Source organism: Dermacentor silvarum, chromosome 1 (genome assembly GCF_013339745.2).
Source record: "Dermacentor silvarum isolate Dsil-2018 chromosome 1, BIME_Dsil_1.4, whole genome shotgun sequence".
Taxonomy (NCBI): domain Eukaryota; kingdom Metazoa; phylum Arthropoda; class Arachnida; order Ixodida; family Ixodidae; genus Dermacentor; species Dermacentor silvarum.
Window position 1 is genome coordinate 79,842,667 of NC_051154.1, and position 23,266 is coordinate 79,865,932.

Consider the following 23,266-nt stretch of genomic DNA (forward strand, 5'->3'; position numbering starts at 1 on the left):
TTATAGAGTTGCAATAGAAAACGTGCAAACATCATTAGATAGTACTGAAAGACCCACTGGCAGCTTTTAATTAGCTTCAGAGTAAGTAGTACTATGAAACAATCGTTAATGTTTTCAACATAATACCACTACAGAAAAATCTCGTAATGTCGTCGCTAAAGATGACATCGCCCCATTTCTCTGTTGTCCAATATTTCATTGCTGTAGCGAACATGAGTCGTTCTTGTAGCTGGCTGTCTGAGAGGCAGGGCTTCTGTGCTGCTACGAAAGACTGCAGGCCAAGCTCACTCAGCCTTCTTCTTACAGTCTCAGACGATACCGTGAGCGAGAGCGCTTCTCGGATATCCTCTGCACTTTGAAAAGGATCAGCCACGATGGCGGCCGTAATCAGGCGGTCCTCTTCCTCAGTCGTGGCCCTTGGACGCCCACTGCGCTCCATATCTGTGAATCTGTCATCGTCGCGGAAAGCTTGAATAATCCTATTCACGGCAGTCCGGCTCCTGTTGGTTCGGCGGCAGATTTCGCGCTGAGGTATTCCCTCTATAAATAAACGCACAATGTGCCTTCTTTCGTCAAGTGGAACACGCAGCGGCATCTTTCCAAATAGGCAATCACCACGTGGCCTGAAGCAAGTCTACTACGTTTTCAGCGACTGATGCGAAGATGCGCCTATGTGTGAAAGAAAATTTTCTATGCATCCGCTTTTTCTTTATTTTTGATGACAGTGAAACACCTCCCTACCCTTTCTCTCAAGACGCAGAAGCAGCAACACTCATTGGACCAAGATGCTGCCAACCAAAGTGCGCCAGTAAACGTCGCGTAAAAAAATCGTCGCAGCGCTTTGTGAAACTTATCTACCCACTGGCACACCAGTCGACAAAGGTTGCAGTGATTGCTCCGATACTGCTATCAAGCCAGATATGTGGCGGTCTTATCGCAGACAGCGCTCTGCGTCAACACAACGAACTAACAATGTCATGCACGGGAATAAAAAATTATCAGGCAGGCGAGTACCAAGAGGGCTCATATCCGGGAGAGCGCCCCTGTCGCCGCTAGGTGGCGTACCGCTAGGTGGCGCGGATAGGCAGTCTGGCACGCGCTCGCGTGGTCCGCAAACTTTTGTGGTTGACTGTACACTCTTGGATTCGTTCTCTGAAGAGGCGAAAGCGCCCATATAGCGTCCTTACGTCACAAGTTTCTCCGTCCGCTGAGCTTACGCAAGCGACAAGGCAAAGCCACTGACCCTGGAGCTATATTTTAATGTGATCTTTTCTGGTCGGGTGTTTTGAAGTATATATTAGTTATCTTCTTGATTTCGGTGGTACTTAGAAATAATAGGGAGTTATAGAATTTGTGCACCCAAACAGTGTGAGGTATATATCCAAAGAGACCTTTGCACACCCAAAGCGCCACGCCCTGCTTGCGTTCTTTTGTACTATCATTTTGCTTTTTTTTTTTTGTAAACCCGCTGGTTTGCGTCCCCAATCTTTGGGTGCGCAAAATCTAAAATTCCCTAATATTTGTTGTGTGTTAGCCCTGACCAGCCGTTGCAGCATCCCACGAAGTCTTACTATGACTATATATACGTAGCGCGAACTCATAGGCAAGGCGAAAAATCGCGGACACGATTAACCTTTTCGACTCCTGCATTAGGACGTCAACGTCGCAACATGTGCTAATATCTCTCGCAAAAATTAATGCAAGAAGAGCAATGTGAAAACAAAATACGTTCACGCGGCGAGCGCATTTTGTGGCATGGATGATTACGTTTCTGGACGCTCTGAAAGTTTCATTGCCACTACATTCAGTTCCTCATTCGCGTGCTTTGGACTATACGTAGTAAACACGCACTCGTTTGTGTTGGCGGCAGTCGTTTTAATGCGTAACGTTCCAAAAGTAAATTAGAAACTGAAAATTTTAATACCACAGCAAAACACGCTAATTCCATCATGCGCCCTGCATTTTTTCTTTGGAATGTATACAGTCTGTTTCACGTGCCACGAACGATGCTCCCGCGACAGGTGGCTCTGTTTGATAAAGCTCTGGTGGCGTAGTACGACGAGCTCACGGTGCCTTTTATGGCAACGGTTTATTACCTTTTGGCTGAATTAACTCGTGCTGGAGCAACGTAAAGGCGCCGGTGTTTATTATGTGCGTATTTATTTTATCCATCAGCGTCCGAAGCAAGCGAAAACAGCATTGGTAAGCAGCTCTTTAATATAGGCAGCCGCTTCAAGCGAAAAATCTTAATTCGCCAAATTTTGGTTGGTTTAAACGCGTTCGATTCAGTAAAATACTAAATGACAGATTGCGCTTGTATTGTAATCTGCATTAAGTTCTTGATCGTCAAGACGTCTGAGGCCAAGTAATGGTGGCAGAGGACGACGATGCAGTCAGTCGTCACTTTGAATGTAACGTCACGCGCTCTCTCGAAATACGACCGAGTCGAGACCGCGTCCCTTCCAACAGAGCAACAGAAAAAAAAAAAACCTTAGATAGTCTCAAATTACCATTTCCAATCTTTTACTAAACCGGCATCTTAAACATCGCGGCATTAAATTTCATATGAACCATTTACTTCTCGAGACGAGATTGAGGTTCTTGCTCAAGATCTGCCCAAGGGATCAGCTTTCACTTGGTATAGTATTACTTGAAGTAACTTGCAGAGCAGGCAAGGCAGTACACACGTCGCGTACGACATAGAAGAGCTTGAATAGTTTGAAGTCGGAATTTGAACCGTTTTCTTGCACGTTTCCCGTTTGACATGAAACGCCGGTCATAAATGAACGAGATGCGCCATTCTTTTATTGTTCTGTTTTTTCTTTGCTCCTTTTCTTTTACAAAAGCATGTTGTTCTTGGACACCACTAGAGCACAACGAAATGTTTCTTGCTATCTTGATCGCATGTTCAGAAGTGAGACAGTCTACTTTGCTGTATAGGCCCGTTTCTGAGCTTCGAAGGAAGCCGTAGCTAATAAGTAATAATAATAATTTACGAGGTGTGGCACTCAAGAGCTTCAACTTGGCCATGCGAGACGTCGCAGAGGAGGGCTTTGGATTAATTTGATTAATTTAACGTGTACCGAAATCTGGCTACGCGGGCGTTCTCGCGCGGTGGCCTCCGCCTGCCTGGATGAAGTAAGCACGAGAATCTGCAACATCGATGTTGAGTCGCAGAGAGAGCTGTAGCAATCCTGCGACAGCGGCGAGCCTTGTCCGTTGTATGCGGGGCGCTTATTGTCACTGGCAATCCGCGCTTACGCAACGTTGCTTATGCAAGCTTACTTCAAAAGCATCCTCGAGTGGGTAAGACGACACTGCCCGTCGGGCAGAAAAAATAAATAAAATGAAAAATAAAATAAAATAAAGCTTTCTTGTGCCACTTCACTGAGCCCGTGCCAGTCCGAATCATATAAGCCTTATCGGCCGCCATGGCGCGAAATCCCGCAAACGAAAGAATTTGAGGATGAAATTAAAAACGTAAAAGGCGCGAGTATCGAATAAAAGCATTAACATCCCGTAAAACAACAAGAATGCTAAGATGCTTGGCAAAGACAAACGTTGGATGAAATACAACTCGTCGACGCTGGCAACCAGGCAAGCCCCGCTTTCGTATCGCGTGTTTTATTTTTCCATTTAATTTTTAATTTCTTTTTCCTGTCTCGTTTTCAGAGCAACCGACACACACCAATGCGTTTATACGCGCGCTCCTATAAGGTACTTCGCGATACTCTTTCCGTTTTAATCAAGAGTGGAGAAAGGTTCTAGAGGGCGTCTGCAAGGTCATCCCTATATACCTGGCCAGCTCGTCGTTTGTGCGCGTGCGCACGCGTTCGTGCGCGTTCACGCGTGTCGATTGTTTTCTGCGAAATGTATTTTTTTATTTTTCTCACCCGCTCACTCGAGAAACCGGTACGCATCAACACGCCGCTTTTCCTGATTCGGTATTCTTTTCACATGCTGCTTAGCCAAGCTCGACATTATGGGCTCGGTCAAGGAGAATCGATAATATTACGATATTCGCTGTTACAAACGACGAAAGTCTTGCCCGGCGCGTCAACAAAACTATCGGAGGAGGAATCGCTGTGGCGAGTGCCGCTTTATATTGCAGGTTGTGCACGATACCGGCGATCATAAGTGGTGTTAGAGAAGGTTACTTGGCTAAAGTTAAATAAAAGTGCAAGTTTCCGGGAAGCAGCTATAGAATGCACCGACAATGAAAATAAAGTGGCTCGCAGTTTCGTTGGTCAACTGAAAATAATTTCTCAACGCAATTTTGTTACTTGCGCCCAAAAGAGCCGAATGTCACCGGTCACGAGTACGTGATCTTTTTGGGGATCATCCGCCGCCAAGGTTTGTGAGTGCTGGCGCTGGCTAACACTCCCAGGGTTAGTTCTATAGTAGTAAAAACCTAAGTACCCCAGAAAGTGGATGGGAAAACGGCGCCGGAGTAGCTCAATTGGTAAGAGCACCGCACACGTAATGCGAAGACGTGGGATCGTTCTCCACCTGCGGCCAGTTGTTTTTTCATCCATTTTCACTTCCATTAATTTATCATTTCTTTAATTCAATCAGTAAGTACAAGTAATATCCCCTATGTTGTCCTTGGTGTCTTTGTTTGTTGGCTTCTTATGATATGATTAATAAGAATCGGGCCCCTCGGTTCTCTTTCTTCTTGTTCATATACAGGGTGTTTCACTTAACTTGGGCCAAACTTCAAAAGTATGCGAATGCCACGTAGCTGGACAGAACCAAGGTAATGTTGTCTGCCGGCGCTTGAAGTTACTCATACTATTTTTGCATTCCGCTTAATTACATAATTAGTCCTAATTATTTAATCAACGTCTTAGTTATTATAATCAGATGAAAAGTGTCAATGAGAAAATTGTAGAGCGACATGAGAAACTCTCGATACAGCTTTCTGTATCGAGAGTACGTGCTACATAAAAGTGGTTTTCCGAGTGTGAAAGAAGCCCGCGAATACGCGCAATATTGCCGTGCGACTGGCCACGCGCTATATATATATTGTACTGAAGGGCGAATGACAGGCGCCTAGTATAGAATGACTAGTATAGAATAAGTCATAAGGCATCGCTACAAAATCGCGGCCCTGCCTTTAGAATAGCCTTCTGCAACGCAACGTCCAGGCCTGCTTGAAGACCAACGTGCCCATTTTAAGTGGTGGAGGTACCGGGGTTCTGCTCATCCTCGAACTTCGCAGCCGGACGCTACCATCAGCTTTCACCATGGCTGATCCTGGCCCATAGCAAGCTGCTCCCGTACTAACGAAAATCCTCTATGCTTTCGTGGCATGCACCGTTTTGTTCGACAGTATGTTCGGTCATGTTCCACGTGCCAGCGACGCAAGACTTCTCCTCAACACAACGCCGGCACCTTATTACCTCTGCCATTCCCCGTTCGACTGTTTGACCGCGTCGGCATCGACATCTATGGTCCCCTTCCCAGAAGACCAGACGGTAACCATTGGATAATCGTTGCCGTCGATCATCTCACACGGTATGCCGAAACTTCACCTCTTCCGTCGTGTACAGCAAAAGACGTTGCCACTTTCATTCTTCACAATCTCATCCTTCGTCATGGAGCTCCTCGAGAGTTGCTGTGTGACCGTGGTCGTGTGTTTCTCTCCGACCTCATCGCACCATTGCTTCGTGAATGCGGCGTCGTTCACCGCACCGCCAGAGCCTATCATCCACAAACAAACGGGATGACAGAACGTTTTAACCGCACCCTAGGCGACATGCTCGCTATGTACGTCTAGTCAGACCACTCCAATTGGGACCGAGTGCTATCTTTTATTACGTTCTCTTACAACACCGCCATTCAAAGCACAACTGGATTCTCGCCTTTCTTTCTCCTTCACGGACTTCACGCCTTTCTTTCATTCCCGGTGCCGCCGGGAACCCACCGGTTTTTCTAATGGGTAGAGATGTCCCCTGGCCTGGTGCTCGGCTGTCGTGGGGGTCCACATCTCGAAAGAGGGCCCAATAGAGATTTCAGCTCTTGTCTCTGGGCGCCTCTTGTCCAACCACAGACGGCCTTGTAGACGAGCATCCGCCGCGGCTGTGGGAGGCAAGTGCTGCCGCCGGGCACCTACCGGTAAAATAGGTACAAGCGCGCTCCCGGCCTGGTGCTCGGCCATTATGGGACCTCAACGCTTGGAAAGGGGTGTTTGACCTCAACCCGAAGGCGCCCCCACCTCAATAGGTGCTTGGGGTGCCACATGGGAAATGACCGCCATGGGAGCGGCCCAGACATCACTTGGCATGCCAGAACTACTCCACACACACAAAAATAATAACAAAAAAATTGCAGTTTTTTCTTACACACGTTACAAAAAAAAAAAAAAAAAAAAAAAAACTATACTTTGCAACTGAAGAGTCTATATTTTAAAGAGGCTGTTCCTCTAAAGGATAAAAATAAGTCTTTAGTAAAAGTAAACAAATCTTGATCCTTGACAGCACTGAGACAGCACTGACATTTTCTTTCTAATGAGAAGAAAAACGGGGCACAATTTCCCAAGCACATAGAAGACGGTAAAGAACCTCAGATCACAAGGAAACACAGCTACAACATCAACAACGATTCCCTGCCCGCTTGAAATCACCGAGGCCACTTGCCCATGCATTCTGCATCGACGACCAACCAATAACATGAGTACAACCACCAAATTGACCCATTCGTTTCACTGAACCCACTCCACATCTCTAAAGCACTGGGAGACACCGGGTCTCTGATTCGTCGTCTCTGACTGCCATAGACTGCCCAAGATGCTGGATACATCAAGGCTCATTGGATGAAACCAGTGGCTGACAACTTTCTTGCACCATGGACACTATTCTTTTATACCGACCCGACGCCTCAGAGTCCCCGGCTTTATCTCAAGCAGCTACATACGCTGAAGAATGCCGCCAATTTGCATGTTCATTCACATCACAAGACCAGTGGCGCCAGAAGCCCTCTAGAGATTCTACTTTATCACTCTTGGTTAAAACTATTGACTCCAAATTCAAGGGGCGCGGAATAACACCACGATGCATCCGCTACAACCACGTGCTATGCTCCTGGCTCACTAGTCTGGCTGCGTGTCCCGTCCACTACTCCTGACCTTTCAATGAAGCTGGTCTCCAAGTACCAGGGTCTATATCGTGTACTTAACCAAACATCTCCGGTGAACTACCTCATCGAGTCGTTAGAACCGTCTTCTGACCATCGTCGTCGCGGCCAGGAAATTGTCCACGTGTCCCGACTCAAGCAGTGCTACGATCCCCCTGTGTTTTCTTGCCCCTAGATCGCCAGGATGGCTCCTTATTCCATGGGGGGTAATTGTACTGAAGGCGAATGACAGGCGCTTCGATGGCTGGGAAAAGACGACGACGATGATCGGTGGTTGTTGTTGACGCTCTAGGCCGCGCTCGCCAGTAGCCAGACCTGCCTTTCGAACAGCCTTCTGCAACGCAACGTCCAGGCCTGCTTGAAAACCAACGCCCCCATTTTAATATATATATATATATATATATATATATATATATATATATATATATATATACCGTGTGTTCGCGGGATCGAATCCCGGCCACGGCGGCCGCATTTCGATGGGGGCGAAATGCGAAACCACCCGTCTACTTAGATTTAGGTGCACGTTAAAGAACCCCAGGTGGTCCAAATTTCCGGAGTCCCTCACTACGGCGTGCCTCATAATGAGAACTAGTTTTGGCACGTAAAACCCCATAATTTCAAATATACCGTGTGTCTCAGCTAACGTTATCCAAGCTGTTTAAAGAAAACAATTATTTGAAAAACGCAGTGCACGATACGATTAAAAGAGCTACGGTGCTCAGTCGTCAGAGGTCAGACTACCGAACACTGTATACGTCTTATAATCGTATCTCGCACCAAATTTTTAAATATTTATTTTTATTTCAACAACTTGGCTAACGTTAGCTGGAACACAAGTTCCAGTTCAATCCAGCAGTTATATTAAGCGGAGAGAAACCTGTGAGAAAAGAAAGCAAACAAAGAAGCACACGTACAGTCGCATTTTCCTCTCTATTATTGCGTGTACAGCTGTTTCTGACACAAAAGTACTAAATTTTACGCCTTTCCTACAAGAGCAATCGGTGTTTTTCTTATTTTGCACAATCATCGCACGCAAGCAAGGAAAATATCAGCGCAGTGACAGTCCATGTTGTTTAAATACTAGTAGCCAGATGAAATTACACATCTGAAATACAAAATACGTAAACAGACGTAAAAGCGACGTAACATTGAAACTACCGCTCTATAGTTCCACATGATCATAGATTGTCGCAAAGGGTATAATGATGATGATGATGATGATGATGATGATGATGATGATGATCGACCCGCCGTGGTTGCTTAGTGGTTATGGTGTTGGGCTGCTAAGCACGAGGTGGCGGGATCAAATCCCGGCCACGGCGGCCGCATTTCGGTGGGGGCGAAATGCAGAAAACACCCGTGTACTTAGATTTATATGCACGTTAAAGAACCCCAGGTGGTCCAAATTATCCCGGAGTCCCTCCGGGATAACCTCATAATCATATGGTAGTTTTGACACGTAAAACCTCATTTTTAAATAATAATAAAATATTTATTTTACGTGCCCAGGAACATCCGAAAGTCTCTCTGAATACTAGCGTACAGAGAGAGAAATAAAACAACTACAACCAAAAGTTATGAGATAAGAAATAATAATGGCTGCATTGCATTTGTACGTATACATCAACAAAAGCTGAACCTAACAGCAGTTTTGCACTTTTCAATGGAAAAGACCCAAACACGGGAAAATAGCACGAAATGCATGACGTCACACAACGTCATCGGCACCCCGGTCTGGTCGAGAAATTCGAAGAAAAAAAGTTACTGTGCTGCAGACTTTCTGTCATCATACTGACCAGTGGTAGTAGATACATTTCTGTATGATTTAGCATAGATCTGTTCTGAAAGCCCATCGCAGTTTTTTCTAAATCGTTCTTAATTAGCCGTTTAAACGGCTAATTGTGTTTTAACTTTACAACGAATTCATATTAATACATAATTTCTAGCGCGTAAGTAAATCATGTAATTTCGAGCATGCGGGTCGCTAAATAGAGTAAGGCTAGGCAAACAAAATTCGCCACACGTAATAGTTTTCGTAAAGATTAAACAATTATTTGTGCTTGAAATATGTTGAAAAACAATTGTATATGGCAGAAATTAGAGGCTAAGCCTAAACGAAACTAATCATTGACGTACAACGAATATGTAATGAAAGATGAGGCTCAGGATACTTAATGCACAAGGGAAGCTTAATTAACGAAGAGAGTTGGGCTAGTTGGTGTTGACGCAATGGCTGTGACATGGCTACTAGCGCGAACACAACAAGCGCAAAACAGTTGGAAGCCAAAAGAAGGAAGTTTAGAGCAACTCAGAGTACAGATCATCATTATACACCGTCCTTCACATATCAGCTGTACAGTCACATGCAGACGTCGCACGCAGACCGGGCACATTTACCTATATCGTTAGCCACGAAACTATACTATAAAGACGAAATGTTTCCGCTAGTGGAAATATTCGCTGATGATGTCAAAATGCGCAGTGGACGTGAACGCCGCTTTGGTTCACGTTTATATACGCAGCTGATACATTTGCGCCGCAATTTCTGTATGGTCAGCATACAGCTACATGCGGTGAAGACCTCGAGTTACATGCAGTATACTTACTGTGCATATTGTACGTTTCTTTCTTTCTTTCTTTCTTATTTCTTTCTTTCTTTCTTTCTTTCTTTCTTTCTTTCTTTCTTTCTTTCTTTCTTTCTTTCTTTCTTTCTTTCTTTCTTTCTTTCTTTCTTTCTTTCTTTCTTTCTTTCTTTCGCAGCATCACTGACAACGGCAAAATAGCCAGCGTAAACAGAAAAACTGGCTAAGATTTCTGCCCGTTTCAGGGTCAGGAAGACACGCACGATGTGCACGTGCGGATGCATTTAAATTCTCCGGATCCCGCTTCTTTTCTTTTTTCGAGGGCGTAAGAAATGCTTTGACACGATAATATCCTTCTTCCTTGTATTCTGTTACTTCTCTTTATTACTTGAATCTACGGACGTCAGGTCAATTCGATACTTAGTGGTGCAGGCTGGGCGATTTTCTTTCCTTTTTTTTTCCTTTCTTTTTTGTTAGAGCCCCACAATTTCAGTTCGTTGGACACGCTTCAGGTGCAGCTCTGTATGAAAGCACGCGAGCAATTACAAAACAAATGAAAAGGAAAAAAACGAGTGAGTGTAAAATGCGGAGATGGAGATACTGGGAACAGAGCCTGTGTGTAGTGGGCATGAAAACTAATTTTATTATTATTTTTTTAACGAAGGAGTGGAAGTGCGGGATTCGCACGGCAAAATACAAGTTCTCGAATGGCTTCTCAGAATTCCTTTCCGCTAAGTACGGCGGACCGTTGCTGCGTTTTCGCTCTGCTGCCAGTTCATTTCTCTCCTCCGAGTTCGCTATTCCAACTTTTATGTAATTCGTTATTATTACCGTCCCATAAGCTGCGGTCTTGCGTATAAGCGTAGCAGATTTTATTTTAGCGCATATGACCGCACGGGTATATTCAAGTCAGCAAATATTCTACGTTCTATTCGCATGCGATTTGTATATGAGGTTATTTTTTTGTCTTTTTTACGCTAACACGGTCGTCAAGGTGGCAAGACGGCGGCTTGTTTGCTCACTTACGCAGGCTTACTCGGCGCTGCTTAGCAAGGATAAATATACGCTAAATACGATTCCAGGAAACTTATTCGCTATCCCTCGCAATCCGGCTGTTTCGAAATGAGCTGCTTTTTGATCATTTTGTTTTCGCGCAAGGGCCGAGCGGTGTAGTAAAAGTTGCTTGCCTCTTTATCGCGAGGAGTAACAAAAACAAAAACAACAAAAAAAACCCTGCAAAACCAAGTGCCGATGACGCATGTGCACTCAGGATAGGGCTGCTACGTGCATCCCCCAGTTTTCCCAGTGCAGCCCGAAGTGCCGAGAGAACTCCGCACGCAGAATGCTAGAACATAAAATTTCGACAAGACGAAAAGCGGATGTTCGCTGATCAGGAGCAAATATAGGATAAACGACGACGCATATATAATGAAGCTCAGCTTCACCGCAGCAGCCGCTGTAAGTTGAGGAGAGAGAAAAAAAAAGAGGAAAAAGCGCACAATTTATTTGCACGCGTATCGCGGGAAAAAGGAACTGCGTGAAATGCTTTCATCGTTGTCGGCGCGTGTTGGACCTCGGGGCAGATTAATGTTTGCGCTTCTCTTGAATCGAACCACCGTGCCAAGCAGTCACCGCGGCGCGCTGCCACACCGGCGACAGCCATTGGTGCCGAAGATTTGTTTGCACAGTGTAGCGAACGTTTGGGTGCGGGCACCGGGCAATGCTCCGATGACGCAGGCTGTTAGTCCTTGCTGTTATGTGGCATGGTCTGCTGCAAACAGCAAGCAGGCAGACGAAGCGCGCACTTCATTGCGTATAAATCCAAAGCTTTCGTAGCTCGGGGGAAAAGAAATGAGACAAACATCGCAACAGATACTGAACAATCGAAACAACAGTGCTCTCAGAAAGCAGCGATTTCCCGCACAACGGAAGGTGCGCGAATTTCAGCCCCTCCACTGCAGGAGCTTTCTTTGTCTCACCGTTTACCGCGTATCCACGGCGCACACTTGTCCGCTCGCGCGTAAGTGCGCGGTCGACTCACTGCACGGGTTTAATGTGTTTTGCGGCAGGATAAGCTTTTTACGTATATAGAGTCGAGCCCTTAGAGCTCTCGACGCCTCCAGAGTATATATGTATGGGCGGCAAAGCTCGGTGTTGGGCCGACGAAGCCCGTTTCATGAAGAGTGCAACATCCTGCGCAGACCTCGCGCCGAGGGAGGTTGCAGCTTCGCTCCGCGCATCCATCCACCTTAATGCGACCGTCCCATTACTGTCCTCTTCCATTATTGCCAGCGCGGAATGGAGCGAGTCGAGAGCGTCCCGGCACAGAAAGTGCGCAAGCTCAATCGAGATGGGAGCTCCCCTGGGGCGCTCGCGCGGAGCCCTCTTCATCTGATTCAAGTCGGTGCCCCTCTCGTAAACGCGCCCAGAATTGCGAACACCTTCTCGACACTTGTTCGGCGGCTAAAGAAAATATCTATAAGTAAAAGAAACGAAATATAAGGAGACAGCATTTGTTTGTACAGCTCGTTATTGCGGAAATGAGACATGCAGTCAAGTTCCCGCACACTTGAGAGTGCCATATATGTGCCTGCATTCTGTAAATCCGTCCACACAAATTGTCGTTGGCGCTGATCGTACCGCTGCTGATAAAAGAAATCGGAGCCGGTAATGTTTAGTCATAGGCGAAAGACTCGGCGAGACTTGAAGATACGGGCCCGTATTCAACAAAGCTTGTTTGGAACCCAGGTGGAAATTTCCTGCTGGTTTATTACTGGTTCCAGTACAACTGGTTTATTATTATTAGCACATTCCCAGCAGCTACTGGAGCCAGCAGCTACTGAGACTAGTAGGTGATGGAACCAACAGGTGATGGAACCAGTAGCTGAAACCGGTAGCTGCTGGTTTCAGCACAGGGTTGCAGGCAGTCGGCCGACTTGTTACTCATCGATATGGAGAACATTTCCAAGCAACAAGCTGATGCCCGCATGAACTTAAATGCATGTTTCGTGCACTTTTCAACAAATTTAGGGTTGAGAAATATGAAATCTTGATTGCTATCCTGGTTGCTTTATTCGCACAGTAGGCCTACTTAACGTGTACTACCAGCTCGCACGCTCGGCATCTTCGTGCTACGCTGACAGCGTCCACATGGACCTGTCCACAACCAATATGGCCACAACAGCCATATTTCATATATGTGGAAGAACACCAGGCGGTCTAAATTAATCTGGAAACCTATTCTACCAAACGTTTCTTGTTTTTTAGTGCTTTCTTCTGCTCATTTCTTGTTTTGGTGTGGTCATATATTATTGTATACCAACAGCGTTGTGAAAATTCAATTTTATTTGCGTGTAATGATTTCAGCTGAGCAGAGCAATTCATGCATCATCAGTTATGTGTAGGTAGCATGGCAATAAATGCCTCTTTTATGATGTCGGGTCATGTTCTTGTCATGGAATAGCCGTGAGCTTTTTTCACATTCCAGTGTAATATAATTTACTTGTGTGGTTATTTTCAAATGTTGCCGTTTTTAAAATAATTTTCTTAGGTTCAATTTGATAAATATAACAATTTTTTAATCCTCCAGCCGCTCACAGACCTCTACTCTATACAGCTGACAGTGGATGTTCCGATGGTCACTAGTAAGGCACTGTTGCCACTCTGCAGAGTTGCTATTTTAGGACGATGTGTTTGTTTCTTTGTGCCTTGTATTAGCTCAGTTCTTGTTATGATAGCTACGTATGCATCACTGCTTTTCGTACATATATATATATATATATATATATATATATATATAGATTGTATAGTGTATGATACTTTTTTAGAGACATTGTGTAATGATATTTTCAGTGTGCATGAAATTTAGCTATTGTCAATTTGTCGAAAATTCTGCTGATAACTTTTCAGTACCTCTTCAATTCACAATGAATTCCACGAATTTGAATTGTGTGCAGAGCTTCACATTTCTCATTATCTAAGCCCAGCTTCAGCTTGGCCTCTGGAGGTAAAATTTTTGTATAATGAAGGAAAAAGAGTGCACTGATGTACAGCATAAGGTCTAATATGTACATTTGAACATCATTCTTGGGTTGTATTTCACTATGCCACGTCCTTCCCTGAATGGATCAGTGCACCGAGTTGAAAAGCAGTAAGGTCTTAGCTAAAAACAGCAGATCCTAACTCCAAGAGTGAATGCTTGGACTAGTTCGAGTCCAAACAAAACCACTGAGTGCATTGTTAGAACCAGTGCAAGCCAACTGAAAACCAGCAGGTTACTTGCTGGTTCCAGCAGCATCCCAGGAGAAAACCAGTATCCTGCTGGAACCAGTACAGAAAACTAGTAAGCACTCTGCTGGAACCAGCAGCAAGCCCGCAGGCAGCCTGCCAAGACCAACAGAAAACCAGTAAGCACCCTGCTGGAACCAGCACAGCCAGCAGGTTGCCTGCTGGGACCAACAGAAAACCAGTAACGACCTTGCTGGAACCATCAGCAAGCCAGCAGGCAACCCGCTGGGATCAATAGAAAACCAGTAGCACCCTGCTGGAACCAGCACAACCAGCAGGAAACCAGCAGGTTGCGTGGTGGTTCCATCAGAAACCAGTACAAACCAGCAGCTCCCAGCAGGAAACCAACAGAACATTTTCACGTGGGAAGTGTTCTGTTCCATTGGCCGGCCACCTTCGCTGATGATTTGTCCAGCTTAAATATTGGCTGGAATTTGCTCTAATATGGAAGAATGGTAGTGTCAGAGCTTTTTGTGAATACGGGATACGGGGCACAATGTATACATTTGGAAGGGCGAGTTGGTATTGCAGGACCTGAAGTATAAACAGAGAAACGATAACACAACGACAAAGGAACACGCCACGTAGCACCGACTTCAAAAATACAATCATTGCAGACTGGCACACGCACACGCACACGCACACACACACACACACACACACACACACACACACACACACACACACACACACACACACACACACACACACACACACACACACATGTGCAATGCAAGAACAAAAAAGAGTGCAAATAACGATGACATCACGAAAGTGTTGATGTTTTAGGGAATTACAATGCAAAATATAAGAATACAAATACCCCCGGCATTTGCTATTTTCACGTTTTACTTCGGCGCATTCAATGCCGTGATATATGTACGTTCTTCACTGTATATATATCAATTTTGTGATGAAATACTGCGCTGTGTGTTTCTTCGTTTTCGTCTGTGCCTCTTCAGTACACCGTACAGACTCGTCCCTAATTGCTAGTGCAGGGGCTTTAAGTTTTCGCGCTCAGATAAACAGCGCAAATATATGTTCTTCGGCGCAACAGTAAGAATATCACATGTTACGGTGTTCAGCAAGTTCGTAGCAGTAAGTTGCACAACTCGAAAGTGAAACTAATACAACAACAGACAGAGGCTCACTTTCGTGTCAAACAATGTGCCCGGTACACATCTCAAGCTCACAGAGACACCACAGTGCCGCACGGCCGCTGCTGTCAAAAGCGGGGAGCCGAGACGTCGCAGATTCATGTTCGGCGACGTACCTGAAGTTTGTGTTTAGATTCCAGCGGGGAACAAAAGGACCTGCTACCCGCATGTCGAAGCTATATAGTTTGAACAGCCAGCCGCGACGTCAAACGCGACAAGCCGGAGTTCCTTTTCAGACAGCCACAACTGCACTTCAATGTCAACTGGAAGCCGACGTTCTAAACAATGGAAACGACTCTGTGTGTGTGTCACGCTGTCTAAGTGGTATGCGTGTGTGTCCTTGACAAGGGAGTCTAGGGACGACGTGGAGCTGGAACGACGAAAACGAAACGCGCCGCATTCGAAGCATGAAGGGAGCTTCCTATTTCAAAGTGAACAAACAACCACTGCTTTTCCGCTGCTTTCGTTAGCGCTGCGTGGTTTCTGTATGGCATAGCGGCGTGAGAAAAGATGCGCATTTTGCGGTCTGCACCGATGTTTCAGAGCTGCGTGCACTCGCCCAAAGAACACTTCAGTCCACTTCCAGTAGACGCTCTAAACCTGCCCGAAATGTGGGAGTTTGGAGCGTACATAGTTTGTTTAGGTATGCCGGTTACGTGCGGCTCCAACGTGTCTTCACTTATGCATTATGTCTTCGCTGCAACCGACTTAAAGAGCTTCGCAGCTTCAATACTACGCACATTGAAGCCTTGGCGAACTGGAAGCTACGAGAGCCGTAATTACAAATAACAAAGACCAGGCAGGCGACGCGGCTCAAGCTGGGAAAACACGACGTACGAGTAGGAGAAGCGCCACACGCGGGGCACAAAGGAGCGGTGCGATGAAGAAAAGAAATAAAAAATTTCGATCAAAGAACCGTCGTACAGGTATCCAGCATACCATGACTGGAATATGCGTGGCGCACTATAGCGGAAACTGGAAATGAACGTTGACATATATTTTTGCTTTTACTGGTGTATAGTGCGTTTGCGTCCAGAGATATACAATAAAGCCGAAAATAAAATAAAATCGTCACAGGGCTACACAAAATTAGCGGTCAGCTCACGCGAACGGCCGGTAATGATTTGTTTTCAATGCGGTTTAGTCGAACGAACTTTAAAGGTGAACTGGCGCACGAAGATATTCGTTTTGTTTGTACAGCTTCTTGGGGGAATAACATGCAAAAGAAAGAAAAGAAAATGACTGCACAATAGTGCACGTATGCCAATCGTACGGCACACTGTATGCAAAAGCAATAAATTGTGCGTTATTAGGCTTCAACAGTAGTTTTCACGCATTGTAGGTTTTGGGAAATGAGCACGAGACTCGAAATGAGTCAAAAGATGATTATCGCAGCTTCGCGTTAACTCTCGCTCCCACAGGATCGCAAGCGGCAAGCGTGAATGCATGCTACGTCACCAGCAGCGTCAGAACGCGCCCACGTGGCTTTCGTGGCATACATGTATACGCGAGATTCAAGGCAAGCTTCACGCATTTCTCCTACAGCACTTACCGCAAGCGGGCCAGCAGTGAGAAAGCAGCTGCGTCAAACACATGGGTAAGATGGGGCCAACGCCGGTTCACTCAACGGTAACGTCAGCCATGGTGCGCCCTGGTGAAACGACCCCGCGGCTGGGCTCCACCGAAGCTTCACGCGTACATATCGCGACGCCAGCTGCCATTTTCGGGGGAGAATTTTGTGGCCCAGCAGGGCCAGCGATCAGGTGGCCGCCACTGCTATCGGCACGTCTTCTTCTTCCGCCAGCCTCGGTTGTACGCCCTCTGTGCGTGCCCGGGAAAACAACGAGGCTCGTTTGTCGGAATAATCGACCAAAATGATCGACCACAGCCATCGACCACTGCGAAGTTGACCGGCTCAGAGAAAAGTGGCGATAGCCATATATGGCCCTCAACTGACTGTAAAACGTCATTCGCTGCACGCTGCAGCAACGCTCCCGGTACACCGTATACTTAATATGTGAGGTTCTATGTGACTTCGAAGGTCTTTGCCGTTATACATGCATGCGGCGTTCGGGGCAGTTTACGACGCAGACGTAACATCAATTTTAGCATGTGGCAGTCGCATTTCTGAAAGATGATAGGTTGCAGTGAAGAAAAAGAATCATCGATCACTATAGCGGCGCAGGTCGCGAACAAACGGAGCCGATTATGTGTCCATAACAATATCGCACATCGAATTGTTGTCATTCGAGGCAACTTCATTTTTTTTCTTGCGAATAAACACCTCTAAGTATACAATTGCTTCAAATGCATGGCTTTACACGTGCCTTTGTCACTAGAAATGTGTATGGGGCCAGTGCATAGCATGTTCATCCGCTGTGACGATGCTTTAGCATTCGCGCAAGCTCCATGATTCAAGGACGTGACTGCAAGGCATAGGGAGCACTAGAATAATGTATAGTGTACGTGATAAGATGTGACAGGCCGGGGCATTAGCTGGCATCGCGCGCTAGACGAGGAGGGGCGATGTCTGCGAAACACTATAAACGCAGCTGGCAACGATATATGTTCATGCATGCCTTTTCCACCTGCATCGCCTTCTGGAAGTCACTCTGACGGTGAAGCCGCAAGCTGCGCCAAGCCTAATTACACGAAGTTGGCGGCGCTGCTAACCATCTTCAGATTTCAGGATACAGAACAGCTTAGTTCTCCTTGTCCAAGCTTTCTACGCAAATAAACGAAGTCTTCGTGCGCCACTATGGGTACACTGCGAGCACGTACTTCTTGAAGAGCGCCAATAAGCGCGCGGTGAGAGGGCTTGACCGGGCCGCTGTATAACTTGTGGACCCAGTAATCATGCGCGTGATGCCTCCAGCTGTTGCGCACTAGCAATTCATGAATAGCGAGATCGGACACACCCTACAAGCTTTGATAGGTCTGTCCAGTTGAGTCTGCGTGCGGAGGCAAGCGCGAACAATTAGCTGCACCGACTCGCAAAGAATACACCTTGCACGCAAGACCAGAATCACGCCATCGCATGCGGAAGTAATACTAACCATGGTCGCAGAGGGGAGCGTCCGGTAAACACAGTGGGAACTCCCCTCAACAACATACTGGCAACTTGCCAAGGTTCTAATAGGTAGAATGAAACAGGAAGTGTGCGCGATATAGATAACCCGCGAATCCGGCGAATTGTAGGCCGCCTCGGCAGTTCTGTGCAGAGTTGTTCCTTCATTTCGTTTCGCTCGTTTTCGGTCGTGAGTGAAAGCTGTGCGACGCTGCCAGAACGACGCAGAAAGAGGCCTGGATCCGAAGACGACAACGCGTCGACTCGGGCATCAATTGGCATTCACGGTCGCTGTTGTACGTCGGGGAAATCGATACTTCTTTGATGAAAGCGATAATTTTGGTGAAGCAGCAGACTTGAACAAAAAAAAAAGGGAAAAAAGAAAAGACATTCACACAAATATGAATGATTAGCCTGCGTATGTCTTCATCATTCATGTTTGTGTGGACGTCTTTTCTTCCAAGTGCGCTGCTTCACCAAAATCATGGATCACCAACTACCTCGTCAGTACCTATTAAGGAAATGATAAAAAATAATAACGAAGAAAATAAAAATATGGGGCTTTGGGACTATACACATATAGTAAAAGTGGTTACAAACTTCTGCCTATATTTATATATATATACCTCGGATGGAGTGCATACGGCAGGAATAGCCATATGCTGACTGGAAGCTTACCAACGTCGTTGAAAAGAAAAGTGTACAATCATTGCAGCCTGCCAGTGCTAACATATGGGGCAGAAACTTGGAGGTTAACAAAGAAGCTCGAGAACAAGTTAAGGACCGCGCAAAGAGCGATGGAACGAAAAATGGTAGGCGTAACGTAAAGAGACAGGAAGAGAGCCGTGTGGATCAGAGAGCAAACAGGCATAGCAGATATCCTAGTTGACATTAGGAAAAAGAAATGGAGCTGGGCAAGCCACGAATGCGTAGGGTAGATAACCGATGGACCGTTAGAGTTACAGCCTAACATATTACCTAACCTAACCTAACGGGTGATGAAATTAGGAAATTTGCAGTTGGATATTGGAATCAGCTAGCGCAAGACAGGGGTTATTTGAGATCGCAGGGAGAGGCCTTCGTCCTGCAGTGGACATAAAAATAGGCTGATGATGATATATACCTTTCCACCAACGCTTAATTGAGATACAGCTTTTCTTAACTGCGTATTCTATAACGTATAGGGGTGTGCGAATATTCAAAACTTTCGAATAATAAATTGAATAGTCACTATTCGTGAATGCCGGTATTTTTCGAATACTTTTCGAATATTTCAAAACTTCAACTGCGCCAAATTAAACATAAAATTAGAGCAAAAGTACAGTAATTTTCCACCCCTGCGGGCCTGTTATAAACATAAAACATCAGAACTTGCGTAGTGGCCGGAGCAGGCTATGTCGCTTTGGTTGCCATACCTTACAGGCTATAACAGTGATCATTCGCACTCTCTGAAGAGTCCTGTGCATGCGAAGAAACTAGTTTGTTCCTAATGCTCCATTTGAGTTCTTAATAAACAACGCTGCATAACGTAAAATGTAATGGCAGAAAAGAATGATTGGATGTGGACATCGTTTTATATTAATTATCATAACGCCTTATCAATATTCGACAACTATTCGGTAGTCGGTTCGATTCGCTTCTAGCACTATTAGATTCGTATCCAATTAGGTCTCAACAATATCTATTCGCACACCCCTAAGAACGTACCTCCACCTCGATTCTGTCATCATCATCATCATGGAATGGCGGAACAGCTTTGAGTCAAGGATCGTTTGAGAATAGAGAGTTTTAGATTAGGGGACGCAAGCGGCTTGCGTAAGCAAGAAATAGGGTCCACGCTACTGCGCATGCGCGGACACCTACGTCTGTGTCTGCACATGCGCAGTACCATGGCCCCTAGTTCTTGCGTACGCAAGCCGCTTGCGTCCCCTAATCTAAAGCTCTCTAATATGGGACGGGGGTAAAGCTATTATGTTGTGTAGTGCAATTATATGGGGCTTCTCACAGAATCAAACATATCAGCTTTCTAGTTTCTCAGCTTGCTTCATAAGTTTACTGAAACTGAGCAGTATCTTCAGAAGTCGCTGCGAAAGAAAAGAAAACATCAACGACTTCGGCTGGGAAACTGGAAATCTTAATGCTCCAGAGACAGTATGAACACTCGAGGCCCTCTGGATGCTTCCCTGTCTTTTATCCACCTTCACATCGAGGTTGAGTGAAGCATTTACCTCGCCAGGTGCAAAAGGCACGAGCGCTCCATTAGCTCATGGCGAGATGCTGATAGACGCCACATTCGCGTGTCGCAGACGAGTTCCGCACGCTTCTTCCTGTTTTGTTGCCGTTTTCAGCTGCCCGTTTCGTTCACTAATACATGTGCCTTGGCAATACCGTCTTGTGCGAGATCGTCTTTGTCGAATGCTGTCTTGCGAATGGAAGCACAAGGGATTGAGAAAGAAAACACAGAGAGAGAGAGAGAGAGAGAGAGAGAGAGAGAGAGAGAGAGAGAGAGAGAGAGAGAAAGCAACAAAACGTAAGAAATAAGCTTATATTTAGAGAAGAGTCTGTCCAAACGGAAGTAAGTCTGATCGCATGGCACGTCAGAAGCATGCGCCAACGCGAATTCCCATCGCTGCTGGGACGGTGAGTGGCAGTTTATGTAGGGAAGTCCTGCGCGTCCCCCTCCTACGTAAAATAGATGTCGCGATGAGACACATCTCGACCAGAGAGCCACCGGCGCCGTAAACGAACCGTTGACAAGCCTCGTCACGATGAATGGGTTCGACAAGCTTCAGCTGTGCTCTTATGGCCAACATATTACCTTTCTTCATTCTCAAAGAAAGGAAACGAAAAAGTAATGGAAACGCCGGAGCGGGGGGTGGCGGCGACGGCTCGTAGCCTACGCTTTGTGAATCAGAACGCTTTTCTTCTTTGCGCTCCGAGCAATCGAAGCGCACACTCCCAGTCATCTCAGTATACGCTGTATATTTTCCTCATCTTTGCGGTGAGAAATATGCATGGAATTCTGACTTACGACAAAAAAAACATCACGAAAAGAAAAGAAAAAGAGAGAAAGAACAGCAACGAAAAAGTACCGCATTGATGGTTGACCAATAAACTCATTTACAGCGCCTCCCGTTGTGTATGTTGGACGTAAGAACTCTGGGACCGAATCCACAAAGTTTTTCGTTCCTAAGAGCCGTCTACCATTGAACGATCGCCTTCGCTCATAATATGTTCAACATCACGAGTGGCTGGTATGTGCTCTTACGAACAGTTCCAGCGTAAGAACTTTTTTTAGTATACGGGCCCTGATGTTTCTGTTAATACTTACTCCAAACGACGACTGAAGGCAATGCATAATGCATACAGGCGAGCAATTATACACTACATCGGCATTTAGCGCTTGCCGCATAGGAGCCGCGCACGGCACGCGTCATGTGTCGGTGAATGGTAGCCATGCGAAATGAATACAGCACGCTGCGCCGATCCGAAAGTATTGGCGGCGTCTTTCGTGATGTCCGAAGACCACGCATGTTACGCTGGGCGGCACGAACGAGAGCTTGTTCGCGGACCGATGGGCGTGGTGAACTAAGCGCGCAAAGCGGCCGCGGCGTTTGGATGCGTGGCCCGCCCTTCCATCGAACGAGCTGACGCGCTTTTCTTCTCGCGTGCTCAGACGTGCACGCTGAACTATAGCGGGGATTTAAAATGATTGTCTGCGGCCGCGGTCGTCCGCACGCGAGAGCGGAAGCGTCTCGGAACACGCAGCTGCTTCTGTGGCGTCAATTGTGAGCAAGCGATGACCTTCGCGAGCGGCACGGTGAAGACATTCAACGTGCTGGAATGCCGCCGATCGTTACGCTGATGTCGTTGAGCGCGGCTGCACACGGGTGATATCGCACCCACGTCCTCCCGAAATCACGAAAGCCTGCCGCCGGACAAACCCATCCCCTCCTCACACACGTACAATTTTTGGAGCCTGCAAGACACGGCGTCTGCCAATGCCGAAGACCGCTCTGCCGATGTACGCCGCGAAGACACAGCACACGCCGCTCGCACTGACCGACCGTTGATCCCTCCGCAAGCGATGACGTCGGCAGTTGCGGCGGGCTGCAACGCTAGCAGTGCAAGAATGTTGAATCAAAGTCACTACCAAGGACCACAATCATGTTTCCGTTAGCAAGGAACACGCGTATATATATTGTGTTTGTGTATGTGAAAAACAAAAGAGAGGGCGAAATGTGACAAAGCTTCGGAGGAAGTGTTCCTAAGATAGGAGGACCCATCCGCTCAGCAGTAATTATTTCGTACTCTCGAATAAAATTGTTGTTTCGATGTTTGGGATACAGTGACGTCAACAGAAGACCCCCCCCCCCCCCCCCTCTTTCCCCCGTTTATTTTATCATCATTCGAAGCGCCCTCTATATCCCTAGCCATTATCAGCAACGGCAACACTTTTGGAGAAAAGGTCACAGACTGACGTAAACCGCTGAGCTATCACCGCAGCGCAGTTCGCTTACTTCAGCGCCTCAGCAGCGTGAGGGACGAAGTTCAGTAGTGGACCTAAGAAGGAAACGGACGCTTGGCTCCGGAAATTAAACTACCTGTCGATTTCAAGGCCGCATCAAATCGATAAGCGTATATCCTTCACGCACATAACTTGCCAGCTCTTCAGCTGTCAAATAAGAACCCCGTAAAGTTTCAACATCAAGGTGAAGGGCAATAGAAAATCGCAACAAAAACTAGCAGTTTTTAATTTTTATTTATTTATTTTTTATTAATATTTTTTAGCAGGAGGCATCTCTGTTTTTTCTTCGTACGCCAGTATTTCACAAGTTTGGTCTTTTCGACGCTATATATATCAACCTCGTTCAACGCAGCTTTCCGCCGCTTCTTGGAACATCAGACGTCGTTTTTCGCACTGCACGATGTGGGTTTCAATATTGGACGCCCCGAGACGGGTCCGCTCCGAGGTGAAACATGACGTTCCGCCAAGCAGTACGCGAGGCGCATCGAAACAAGGGTCACCGGTCTGT

General features: G+C 46.3%; 1 protein-coding gene across 2 annotated transcripts in view; it reads right to left on the reverse strand.

Moving 5' to 3' along the window:
* Window positions 1–23,266, reverse strand: part of LOC119431481 (carbonic anhydrase 1-like) — a 115,053-nt gene that overhangs the window by 58,669 nt on the left and 33,118 nt on the right. Inside the window, exon 1 of one of the 2 annotated variants that reach the window (XM_049670450.1) lies at window positions 16,716–16,773. The exons of the other annotated variant lie outside the window; for it this stretch is intronic. Coding sequence (XP_049526407.1) covers window positions 16,716–16,758 — 43 coding nt within the window. The 5' untranslated portion in view covers window positions 16,759–16,773. Of the gene's footprint in view, window positions 1–16,715; window positions 16,774–23,266 lie in introns of those variants that run through there. 2 annotated transcript variants of the gene reach the window in all.